This window comes from Phyllopteryx taeniolatus, chromosome 10, assembly GCF_024500385.1.
Source record: "Phyllopteryx taeniolatus isolate TA_2022b chromosome 10, UOR_Ptae_1.2, whole genome shotgun sequence".
In the NCBI taxonomy this organism is placed as follows: domain Eukaryota; kingdom Metazoa; phylum Chordata; class Actinopteri; order Syngnathiformes; family Syngnathidae; genus Phyllopteryx; species Phyllopteryx taeniolatus.
In genome coordinates, this window is record NC_084511.1 from 24,329,646 (window position 1) to 24,342,368 (window position 12,723).

At 40.1% G+C, this 12,723-nt stretch overlaps 1 protein-coding gene across 2 annotated transcripts; it reads right to left on the bottom strand.

Moving 5' to 3' along the window:
- Positions 1 to 269: 269 nt before the first annotated feature.
- Positions 270 to 12,591, bottom strand: nxf1a (nuclear RNA export factor 1a). Of its 2 annotated transcripts, XM_061787389.1 has the most exons (23): positions 12,378 to 12,591; positions 12,113 to 12,206; positions 11,519 to 11,569; positions 10,045 to 10,261; positions 9,720 to 9,852; positions 9,554 to 9,637; positions 9,315 to 9,419; positions 9,085 to 9,165; positions 8,271 to 8,340; positions 7,996 to 8,084; positions 7,792 to 7,899; positions 7,592 to 7,701; positions 4,972 to 5,008; positions 3,993 to 4,061; positions 3,827 to 3,882; positions 3,637 to 3,744; positions 2,639 to 2,697; positions 2,418 to 2,533; positions 2,295 to 2,337; positions 1,805 to 1,883; positions 799 to 981; positions 662 to 722; positions 270 to 572 (listed from the first exon to the last, which is right to left on the bottom strand). In XM_061787389.1, exons 2-23 carry the CDS (start codon positions 12,171 to 12,173, stop codon positions 534 to 536), a joined length of 1,959 nt encoding a protein of 652 aa, XP_061643373.1. In that variant the 5' UTR covers positions 12,174 to 12,206; positions 12,378 to 12,591; the 3' UTR covers positions 270 to 533. The 2 variants fall into 2 exon arrangements, with proteins under 2 accessions (XP_061643373.1, XP_061643374.1); XM_061787390.1 differs by lacking the exons at positions 11,519 to 11,569; positions 12,113 to 12,206; positions 12,378 to 12,591 and adding an exon at positions 11,636 to 11,887.
- Positions 12,592 to 12,723: the final 132 nt, after the last annotated feature.

Sequence of the window (12,723 nt, forward strand, 5' to 3'; positions counted from 1 at the left end):
TACAAATTGGCGTAGATAAACAATGTCTCTCCTTTGCTTTAAAACTGACCCACAAACCTACCTGCACCAACCTGCTGCTCTTTATCCAGGATTAACAGCCATGCCCGACTGGTAAGTCATTTAAAAATAAATAAATAAAACAAAAAACAAAAAGCATTATGATAACTCATAAGACTGCCAGGTTAACTTCCATGAGTTAGAAAAGAGCAAGACATTGTAGGGCACATGTATTTAAGAGCTAGCTACATATTAAACAAGAACTGATCAAATACTGTCATGTCTTTATTACAATGAAAACATTATTTCTATACAGAGTGACTGTAAAACAAAAACATCATAACACAAGTCTGAATTCCAAATAGTTGCGGACATCTTTGGCTGCTAAAACAAAACCACGCCAATGGAACTCATACACCCATCCATTTTCTGCCACTTATCCAACAAGAGGCAAAAATATAAAACAAAATAAGACAACATTAGTAAACAAACCAATGAATCATTTTTCACTTTCACAGGAGGTACAAAACAATGGTTTATTTGATGAATGCAACATCAGGGATTTTTCCTTCCGTCTGGAATGAGAAAAAACAAAACAGTATTTTAGTGTCGTCCAATAAAAAAAATGTTGGCTAATGCAGATGGAGCAAAAGCAACTCGTTACTTGTAACTGTGTGAAGATTTGTGCCGCTTTGTTAAAGTCCCACTCATTGTCTTGTAGACACCTGTGATGAAGAAGAAATGTTTAGACACTCAAAATCCATCAAGAAATACTTGCACACTCAAGCTGAAAAGACTGACTTTTGGGACCATTCCAGGTTCATGCCCGACTTCTGCGAGAAGGCCGTGAGCATCTCCTGCTGAGGTGCGGTAAGAGTGGGCACAGGGCTGGAAGATGGCGTCGGAGCGGGCGCCACAAAGGCCTTGCGGATCTCTTCCGTTGTGGCCATTCGGATGAAGAGCTGGTCGTTGACGATGCACAGGCTGCAGAACATATTTGGTTTTGCTGTTCAAAGTTCATTCGACTTCGGTGGTGCCTTGAGCTAAAGAGCTGAATTCATTCTGTGACCACACTCGTAACTCAAATCACTCATCTCTAAGACAGAACGCCGCTCCCATCCATCTTCCCACATTATGCTGTACATGACTGCAGTTCTCAAAATCTGCTGCGTGAGAATATAAACTACATCTGTGCAATTTTATTTTATATACATTTTTAAATGTACATTCCAAATGCTGCACTGATCCAAATGCAATAAAATGTCATTCTGTATACAATTGTGCATACTCGATTGACAATAGTTTTGGGTATAATTCTTTTAAATTAAGGTTATTATCAATCTATTTTTTTTTTTACTTCTATTCAATAGTAGAATATGCTTATGTTTAAGATAAACATATTGGTTATTTAGCACTAAAATTATTTTAAATAATTATTTTTATTGGATTAAATGAGTTTTTTTTGCATTGTTTGGTAGCATTAAGCAAACCAGATTTTTTTTAAGGGTAAGCTATGTGATTTTTTTAAAAACACAGTGTGTAATCAATTCTCTATTTTAGGTTTAGTTTGACAGTAAACTTCAACTGGGAGTGGCAATATACAGCTTGATTTGAAGAATGGTTCACTCACTGCCAAACCGCTGCTTGAGTTAAGATCATTGCCATCATAAAGCGCTCAAAATTAAGGGAAAAATAAAAAAACAGCCCAACGACAGCTTGTATCTAGAAAAACTTTCAAGTTGGATCACTAGTATCAAGGCACCACTGTATATAGTCACAAGAAAATAAAGTAGACAATGGCGCTTACCCTGAATTCCCTGCAGGGACTGTGATGAAAATTCGAGAGAAGGCCATCGTGGAGTCTCGGGATTTCCCATTGACAGCAACTAAAAAAATGAATATTTTTATATAACAGCAGCACCCATTACATCATGGGTTCTCTAACCTTTTGGGCCCAGGGACCCCTAACAGGGGAGAATTTTTTTCCAAGGACACCCTAATAATCCTAGACCAGAAATGCCACAAGAACTCAAAAGTTGCCTTTTTTAAGAAAATGTAAAGTTATGAAACTAAAGTAGGTTAAAAAAAAAAAAAGTTTTAATATTTACAAAAACAAAGACAGACAAACGTATTTTGTTGCGAGAAACAGTCGAAATCCTAATACTACCAAGTCATAGTTTTCCAAGACAATGTATTTTAATAAGCAAAGAAAAAAAATAGTACTTAATTATGATATTCTTTTATTTTCTCAATAAAAATATCAAGTTTGGGAAAATTAACAACATTGACAGACTCACCCTCTTTAAAGACTCCGCTAACAGTGAATGAGAGTAGTGTGTTCTGTAGAAAAAATGATAAATTAGTCATTACAACAAAAAAATTTATTATAATCATAACAGCCGCCCAGAAAAAGAACTCACAGTGTAGGTGTTCACATCGATGGTAAAAGAGGCGATGTCATGCTGAGTTTTGGGCAATTCGTTAATGAAAGCCACCACATTGAGACGTGTGTGCTTCAGCAGTCTGAAGCGGATCGCTGAAAGCAGCAGAGTTACACAGATTGAGAATATGGGAAGGCACTACATGACAGACAAGTACAAAGCTACGGCCAAAGTCCCATTTAAATGAAATAAGAACTCACTGGAGTCTCTGATCCGCTTCAGGTTTCGACTGTCTTTGTGGTACTCTCCCAGACTTGACCTAAAAACAGTAATAAAGTGGAAAAAAAGACTAAATAAATAGAAAGTGAATCCCCATTTTTAGCGAGGGGTATAGTCCAGACCCACATGTAATAGGTGAAAATCTGCCATATAGAGACCACTCCAACACTTTAAATTTAAATAGACTGAAACACACAAAGTACTGTATGTCTATGTTAGATACTGGACATTCCTTTAAGAGGCGGGGCCTGGTGGGGTGGCATGTGATGTTGGCGGTCTACATGAATATCTTGGAAGTTAGCTGTGGTCGACAGCAGCTCCTGCGTGATTATGCTCATTGTATTTTAATGTACCCAACGAGAGGAGGGTTTTGGTGAAGTAAAATGAAGAAAATGTGTTTCCTCATGAGGTCTCTTCATTTAAGTTTGACCATTAATATTTTTATTGTTTATAAAACCCTTGCTTCAGGTCCCTGTGCGATTAACCGGCAAAACAAATTGCTCCTCAAAATTAGAAAGTTGCACCTCAAATTAAGTTATCGATTAGCAAAACTCCTCAAAGAAGAAGTTATTTTGAGCCTTGTCCCTCAAAAGGTCCAAGCCCCGGCTTTAAAGTCACACGCATTATGCGCAAATACAGTACTACAAAATGTGAAGCTGGTAATCCCAAGGGGGCAAATACTTGCACCTCACATGCATATTGTATTGCTATTATGTATAAAGTTTTAAAATCTATATAAAATAAAATTAATATGGTTGCTACTTCACAGATTTCATCTTTTGCGGAGGTGGTCTGGTAAGTAACCCCTGCGATGAACGGATTGCTGTACAGTAAAACCAATACAAAAGTCACTAAAAAAAAAAATTCTGATATTGCTGGGGTTTGAACGTGTATAGCAGGGGAACACTGAGAGTGTCTTAAATAGGATTAAGGATACAAAATTGCAGTACATGAAATGCGTTTCAGGTTGGCATTTTACCTGGAGGGGTTCTGGCTGGAGAAAGGTATTGTGAGGGACAACGATGCGCCATCATGGTAAGCATCCAGTAGAGGCTGTCTGTCCCCAGAGTCATATATGCTGTAGTACCTGACACAGTCACATGAAACACACGTTACAGCGTTGTCATGCGTCACGGTTGCCGTTTTCAGATTTTTCTGACAGAACTCACTGTTGCAAGAATCGAAGGATGAGGCCCTTGATTTCATCCGAGCCGAAGTAACTTCCCTGAATTGTCAAACGAATATGAACACATCAGTCAGACTTCCAATTCCAAGATATTGTCACCTGCCTGGACAACTTAAACCGAGTACTTTGCATGAGATAAAACATGTAACCTTGCAGGGGGGGATAGTGGTGGGTGTTTCCACATCAAATCCAATTGGCGGAGGCAGATCATTACCATCCTAAAAAAAAAAAAAAAGCAAAAAATTGTTATAGGGATTCAACTTATTTTATAGTTCTCAAAAAGATCAAGTAGCACGCGCACTCACATTCTTCCAATTTACAGTGGTGCCATGAAATACATGTGTAATTAGTAACCACACTAGTAACTCAAAACACTTCATCTAAAATAAGCTTTCCCCTGAATTTGTTTTGGGGGTTGTGTGGCTGCAATGGATTAATGGCATTTAGCCTCCACCTCCCCAAAAATGTTTGTAGCGTAATAGTGTACTTTATAAACACTTACAGTGATTACACTTATATCAAATGTAAAGAAATTTAACATGCCTCATTTTTGCTTCAATTCAATGGACATTGTGCTGCTACTTCTGATGTGTGCACCTTGTCCACCTGAGAGGCAGTATAATACATAGATACATGTATACAGTGCATGGAGTCAGTGTCGCAGTGCTTCCGTAAATTGTAGTTTAGTCATATTATTATATTGTCTATATACATGTTTTGCTTCACCATGTGTTCAAATAACTGTTGCTTAAAGGAATAGTCTGCGACGCCGATGCTATTTCCTATGGTGTTTCCCATTATGTGTTAGCAGTAAGCTAACAGACTTTTAAGGCAAAGTTATGTAGTGGTTATAAATACACAATGTATATGATGTAAGCATTGTTTATTGTCTGCCAAACTGCTGCTTCTTGTGAGGTGAATTAAGTTTAGTTTAGTTCCACCATACAGTGCTCATATCTCAAATCTTTGCTTGCATGTCAAATGATAAAAAAAAATAATCGGCTGAACGACATCTCCTGTCTTCAAAGTCACTTGCATCGCAAAGCACCAATGTATATTGTGTCATTTAAGCAACACATTCTGTGAAAACAGTTATACTGAAGATTAAAATGAATTGAAATGACTCACAAGCTTAAGTAGGCGAGGAAACCTCTGCCGCACAGCACTGGTACGGGAACAAAAATCCAAAAGGTCTTAGATCATCATCATAAAGTGAACAACGACAAAGTATTTATTGCTGCAGGTCTCCTGTTGGCCTATTTTATATCATTGTGCCTTCAGCAAATCAAATTTAAAGCTTACACACTGTTGCAGAAATACTCTTAATGAATGAAATAGGATGAAACGTTACGTAATATTTGAAACGGTAAGTGTATAAACTGGCCAGAGGTTCTCGGTTCGAATCTCAGCTCAGGCCTTTGTGTGGAGTTTGCACATTCTCCCTGTGCTTGCGTAGGTTCTCTTTGGATACTTGGGTATCCTCCCGCATCCCAAAAATATGCTTGGTTGGTATATTGAACTTTACCCATGAGTCAGAATATGAGTGTGAATAGTTGTCTACGGGCCCTGTTACTGACTGGCATGTCAGCTGGGATAGACACCGGCTCACCCGTGAGTCATGACCCTGAACGATAGATAAGCGGTAGAAAAAGGATGAACATTAATGGAAAAATAACCATGTAAAGTGTGTCTTCTTAATAGGCAATTATGAAGCTGTCCACGACTGATAACCGCAAACTCTCCCTCCTCTGGGGTGGAACTAGTCGAACTCTCAAGTTGCTCCACTAAAACATCAAGATAGCAAGGTGCCTAGTAAATGCCTTGCTTGTTAGGTTTCAGAGTAGAATCCATGCTTGCTTGAGCTCTCTTTTGGTATGAGACGGCTGCTTGCTGAACACACACTTTCTGACTCATTTTTCTCTTTGTAATAAATAAATCGATAATAAATATTCTTCAACACACGTGTCAAGATCAGATACATTTCTTCATCTCATACGTACATATCAGAAATTTCCACAACAATATAGCCCAGCAAACAATTATTCCCTTTAAGACTAATGCAGCTCCCAGCCCCATGTGCACTTACCCGCAGGTATACTCACCCTCTCCCCCAATACGGACATGGGGAAGCCACAACCACACTTTTCTAGAAGCACACACACACAAACACACTCAAAAGACACAAAGAGCCAGCCTACTACAAGACTGTACTGGAAATCAGCAGGCGTGCTCGCTCTGTCGTAGTAAAATCAAGGTTGTTATTTGCACGCACACTAAATGATGACAGACATTGAAAAGAGACATGCAGAAAAATGCATGTACATCACGAAGACCTGCGAGTAAATCAAGAGGCTGAAGAGTGAGGAAATGCACAGAGCAGAACTCAGTATGAGAGGAAGCTTGTCACTCACTCTGTGATTATCCGCAAGAGAAAATAACTTAAGACAATGGTTTCAGTGTTAGCTGGACCCAACCCCCACTGCTCATCCCTTAGCATTAGCCCCCCAGCAGCTGCTAAAGGCAAATAAGTATTCGACTCAGCAATCTTATCATTAGCAAAATGCTACATCGAGTTTGAAAAGTCTAATGCCAAAGCCTTTGAGGAGATCAGACTAGTGATATCCTGCCATGCGGGACTTGATTTTGTTTTGTTGCTCTAGTCACGACCACCAACAGCATAGAAGAGGGAGTGTTTTACTTCATGTGACCAGGTAAAACTTCAATATCCAGTTGAGAATGTTCCCATCAGAGGCTCTTTCAAGCAAATTCATCTGATGAGCCAGCTGGTTGGCACATCACCACTCGCTGATGTCGGCGCGTCCCCCCTCCACCCATCGGCTTCTCCTGTCCAGTCCTGCTCCTCCGTTTCCACTGCCGGCATGATGCCGCGCACGCAAGGACTGAGGCTGAGTAATCGTGACTGTGCCTGCCTTAGGTTGTCCCAAAGTTTTGGAGGAGGGATCTTACCCGTCATGGGCGAACCAGCCTTCCATACTCGCCTGATACAGGAAGCCAAATGGGCAAGGGTGTTAGGAGTCGAGGGGTAGTCACCGGCGGTGCGTTTTTGTTACTTCATCCATACGCAAGTTAGGACATGTTTATACCCCTCTCTTGTATACAGAACCACAACACAGTTGTGGTGCGCTGCTCAAGACCTTCCTTGCCATTTTGTCATAGCAGTCCATAATGTTACATGACCTTCTGTCTAATCTAGGAGTACGAGTCTATAGTATGTTGGTTTTCACTGCCATTTATGGGGTGACTGCAGAGGATTTCAACAGAGAGTGCTGGGCACAGCGCCACTGAGACCTTAGAACATAGCTGGCAAAAGTGTGCCCAGAGACACAGTTGGAAAAGACAGCTGTCCAAATTGAGAAGCTGGAAGAAAAGTGTGGCGGCGAATTTTCATTCACATTTAGAACAGTAAGACAAACATCTGCAGTTGAAGTTGAAAATGTTAACCGCCAGGTGACAAGAAATACCCTATAAAGAAATATAGACTTGGTTAAATAGTAAATCCGGAACCAACTGAGATCCTGCAAACACATTGAGCTCCTTACACACAAACAGGGAATTAACTGAGTCAGTTGGCTCTACTCAATCCAAGACATCCTTCCCTGCTGGGCTATCAAACATACGCTTCTATTGGTCTTTGCACGCACTTCTGGATGTGTGTCGGGCGGAGAAATTTATACTTTTGCACTCCCCGCACAACAACTGATCGCACCCCCCCGAATGATCAACTCACCTAATGTATGAGGCCTGATCTTTGAAGAGGTCACACAAGGGGTTCCTGAGCAGCCACAGTTCAACCAGTTTCAGGCCTTTTATTTTGTCCAGGTCCCTTTCCAACTTCAGCTAAACAGCAACAATGTGACAGTCGGTGTGAAAACGCAATGACAACAAACACAACTATGTTGATGAAAGGTTAACAATTTCCACACTCACCTCATTGTGGGAAAGATTGAGGCTCTTCAAATTAGGCATTTTTGTAACCAATTCACTAAGATCATCCATCTTATGGATACGGTTGTTGCTCAGGTTCAGGCTGCTCAGCTAGCAAGAGGAGACAAGCAGATAGACAAGTATTAATATTAGACAAGCAGGCGGACCATGAAATTTAACGACGATTACATGCATCTTCCTCCACACCTCTGGAATGTTCTCTTCAATAATCTTGATAACTGCTTCCATACTTTTCTTCCTATTCAGGATGACTTCGACATTCTGGGAGACCAGATCTGTCATGATAAAATGCGATTTCACATTTCAGACAACAGAACAATACAGTATATACTCAGCTACGTGTGTCAAAAGCAGTCCTTTGTTTAGTACAAAAATTTAAAATTAGAATACACAATGATGCGATGAATAATATACTATGATCTAAAACTGTTGCAGCAAAAGTATTGAGAATGTGTACTTACCAGGGTCTGTGCGGATGTTGTTCAAGTCCAGAGCTTGTTGTGAGCCATCAAAACGTTTTGCCATACATTGCTGTTAGAGAATCCAATGGAGAAGATGAAAAATGAATTTTCAAAATCCAGGTGAATCTGTTCTTAGTAGTGATGCACAGATACGAGCATCGGTACCAATACTGTAACATCTCTGTACTTGTCCTTGCACTTGGAAAAAAAAAAAAAATGCTCAGATACTATGAACCTGATAAAATTTTACCAGCCAAACACACACACACACACAGACACAGACACAGACACACACACACCCCTCTGGGCAGGTGGAGTAGAAGCAATGTCAACTGTCAACACGCATGACAACACTAGCTGCCCCCGATGCCGAGCAGCACGTTGCTTTGGAAACGCTGTGCTTGCTGGACAGCCCTTTCGTCGCCGCCTGAGCAGACTTGAACATCCATTTGCAGGGAGACTGCAAATTACTCTGATCGGGCTCACTTACTTTTCCCTCCCTGTCCTGTGAATTTTTACGTTATGCGCTATAAATACAAGAAAGCATAACTGTTTGTGTTGCATTAGTTTAAAATGCATTAGTTTAAGCAGACTTTTTATCCTTGAGATTCTTGAAGATCAGACTACATTTTATGACACATTTTTGCAGAAATTTTAGAAACTCCAAAGACTTCACATACTTTTTCCTCCCACTGTAGGGGCATTCCTAGTTCTTGGTGAAAGCAAACAGTTTTGCTTATGAGGAAGTTCAGAGGGGAATGATATCATCTTGTTGGAAAACGAGACAATTTATTTTTAAATTCTTCGAACTTACTTTCAAATGCTCGATATCTTCAGGCTTCAGGTCAGACAGGAGGAAGTTAGGTGGAATGCTGCGATTGACGTGCACTTCCACCTTAAGGAAACAAACATCACATAAAAAAAGAAGCCCCATGAACATCTGTTAAATTCACAATATTTGAGCATTGACTTGTTTATTGATAGGTGACTGTTCTAAAAAAAACCATAATGAGGTTAATTAATTGCAGGTTTACACCAACACACCTTGTAACCGTCTGAGTCAGTAATCTTGTGGGAGCATTTCTGCAGAGCGCTGGCTGCAGTGGGATCGTCCAAATAGAAATGGACTCTGTTATGGTCGACGTGGTACTGGAAGAGCAAAGCATAATGCAATTAAATACAACTCAAAACAAAAGAAACTTTCTGCATTACACCAGTGACTTGAGATGTTACCAAATCTAACATTTCACAAAAGGTACAAAACAAAGGGTGCTGCACCTCACCTGAATAGGTGTGTAGGTTACAGAGCAGATGTTCTGAAGTGCGGTCAATAACCATTTCTTGTCGTATTTTTTTCCATGAGGAATCTAGGGAAACATAATTGACAGAGACATGAAGATTAAGAGAACAAAACAATGGTACTGATGTGCTAACAGAAGTGCTACGTACGGTCACTTTGTACCAGCTGGCACGGTTTCGGCCTCCACCACCTCGGTCTCCTCTAAAGGCTCCTCTATCACCTCCTCCTTTGCCTTGGCGCCTGTCTCGGCCATCTTTTCGCAAGGCCCTTCCATACGGGGTGCTGGGAAAACAACAACAAAGGTATTAGTTCAAACAACGTGCTTTTGTTACCAACTCAAGATGATGTCTTTTCTCTTAAAAAACATCCATGAATGTCAATTTGACATTTTACAATACACTATAAGGATTGCTTTGGGGACTATGTAACAAATCAGTCTTGCTGGTAAACTAACTATGAATCAACCACACTCACAATCTGTTCTGATTGCTGTTGTCTTGACTGCTGTCATTCATTGTCACATCTCCATCAGCGTTTTCAAGTCTGGACCGTGGTCCAGGACCCCCTAAGTCTCCTCCTCCTCCTCCTCCGCCACGTTGGCGGTCTCTCCGGAAGCGGTCGTGAGAGCGACCTTTATTGGAACTTCTGCCTTTACGGTTGCGATTGCTCGGTCCAGTGCGGTTGTCATGCTCTGAAAGATAAATATAATGTAAGTCAAATTAGCTGACAGCCTTAAATATAACCACCTGTGTACTTTATCAACTGTCAAGACAAGACAGTATAGTTAAGTGAATGAGAGATTAATTTTATTATTAATTAATTTTAGAAATAACCATTGGGTGTCAAACTCAAGGCCCATGGGCATTGTCTACTTTCCATTTCTTGTTAACAATCTGTACCAAAATTGCAAATTATCTTTCCATTTAATAACATTGAGATAGCAAGCCAATTTCTATTTTTTTTTGCTTGTCTGTGATAAATGTTGCCTACTCAACATTCATTGGAGCCTGGTCATCCTGGAAGAGGGATCCCCTCCCACCCCCCCCATCTGCGGTCCCTTCAAGGCCCATTCCCCCCAAATGGAGTTTTGCGTTTTTCCTCACTCACTGGGGAGTTTAGATTAGGTGATGTTATCAATAATTGCCAACTGTCAGGCTGTGAAGCCCTTTGAGACTCTTTTGTGATTAAAGGCTATACAAATAAACTTGACTTGTTACCCAACCAACTACATACTGAATACTTGAACTTTTTATCTTTACATCTGGTTTCAAAACTAGTTATCCATCCATTTGTTTTATAGTGTGTGTGTGTGTATATATATATATATATATATATATATATATAATAATAATTGCCCTACGACTGGCTGGCGACCAGTCCAGATTGTACCCTGGTCTCGCCCATCGTCAGCTGGGATAGGCTCCAGGTCACCTACAGTCTATAGATAATACAATGAGGCCATTACACATTCATATGGTTTCAGTCATAGCTGGCCTCCAAGGGAAACCACAACTACAAATAGGGGCCGTAGTTCAACTATTACTCAATTCATTTCAAAAGGACTTTGGTCCCAAAAAGAAATTTTCAATATCGTAAAGTTATTATAAAGTGAGGATAACTTGCAGGTTTGGTACAGATTTTAGTAAGAACATTCAGTAGATGCACACGATTAGCTTTAGCAGGCCACATAAAATGTGGTGGGCCCTGAGTTTCACCCCTGTGATTTAGTTATCTACACTACATATGGGTGTGTGTATATATGCAAATATGCACCTAACACTACATATGTGTGTGTGTGTGTGTGTGTGTGTATATATATATATATATATATATATATGCAAATGTGCATCTAAAAAAATCAAGTATGAGTTATAGTGACAAAGCAGACGAGTACTGCTTTAACACGCGCTCCTTAAAGATGAAACGACTCAAAGATGAAAAGGTTTACCTTCTGATGACATGAAACCAGTGCATCTAACCTCCCTTGTCAGCATAGAGCCTGTATAAACAAGGCACCAAAAGGGAAAGGCGGTGTAAGATAAATGCACTGAAACACATTACTTACCAAAGTAATGTGCACCTTCCGCCATATTTCTGCGAAGGCTTCACCAAATATTACACCAAAAACAGCCAAGGTGATTCGCGCTGTTTTAAGGCTGGCTGGAAACGCGGGTTGAGTTCACTTATTTCAAATTAAAATCGCAATGGAACAAAGAAGAAACGGTACAGTGGACCATTGCCACGCAAACAGTTTAGTTTAGCCTAGCTTAGCTTCACCCCCTTCTGTTCCGACGCTAAAATGGCGAATGTGTACATCTTTAGCTTCCGGGTTACGTTGTGACGGCTTGGCATTACGTCATTTCACATTTGCGTATGCGTTGAAAATGTAAACCATTACTCCACAAGATTAATAATGGCCCGATACGTTGATAAAACGTGACCATCCATAATACAGAAACACTAACATTCTAATAGTATTACATTATAATATAATAATGGGTTGGCATTCCGCTATTTCCGAAAATGGTGTACATAAACTTACTGCTGCTGTTTAGCGCGCGTGTCACCTGCAGGTTGGGCACAGGTCTCCAACGCGTTTCCATGTCGTATCGTACACATTCACATGCCTGGTTTACCTAAATTGGGAAGAAAACAAAACAAGAAAGCAAAATTGTCGGTTCTGTAAAGAAAATGAACAAAAAAAAACTCGGAGACCGCGATGGGGCAAAACGCTGGCTTCATTTCGCTAATGTAGCATTAGCTAACCTCCGCCATTGGCCCATTAAGTTAGCTGCACGTGGACTCACCAATAATATTTTCAACGCCCATCAGTAATTATAGTTTTTTATTCTTCAAGCCTTTATGACGCGACGATACGCCAAAACTAGGATAAAGTCGTTGTATTCCACTGCTCACGTTCGTGTCACTCACGTAGTCCCACTTTTCCGTTTCGGCGAACTTCCTAATGGCGCCACCTTGTGACGTCATGGTTACTCAAACCATATTCGTGTATCATTCAAATGTGTAAAGAATAATCGTGACACATTGTATTAGTATTTTTTTTAAAATATTGGATTCCTGCATAAATGCAACCATATAGACACCATTTTTATTTGTAAAATAAAAATGCTTATTTTAAACTTAATTTGTCAT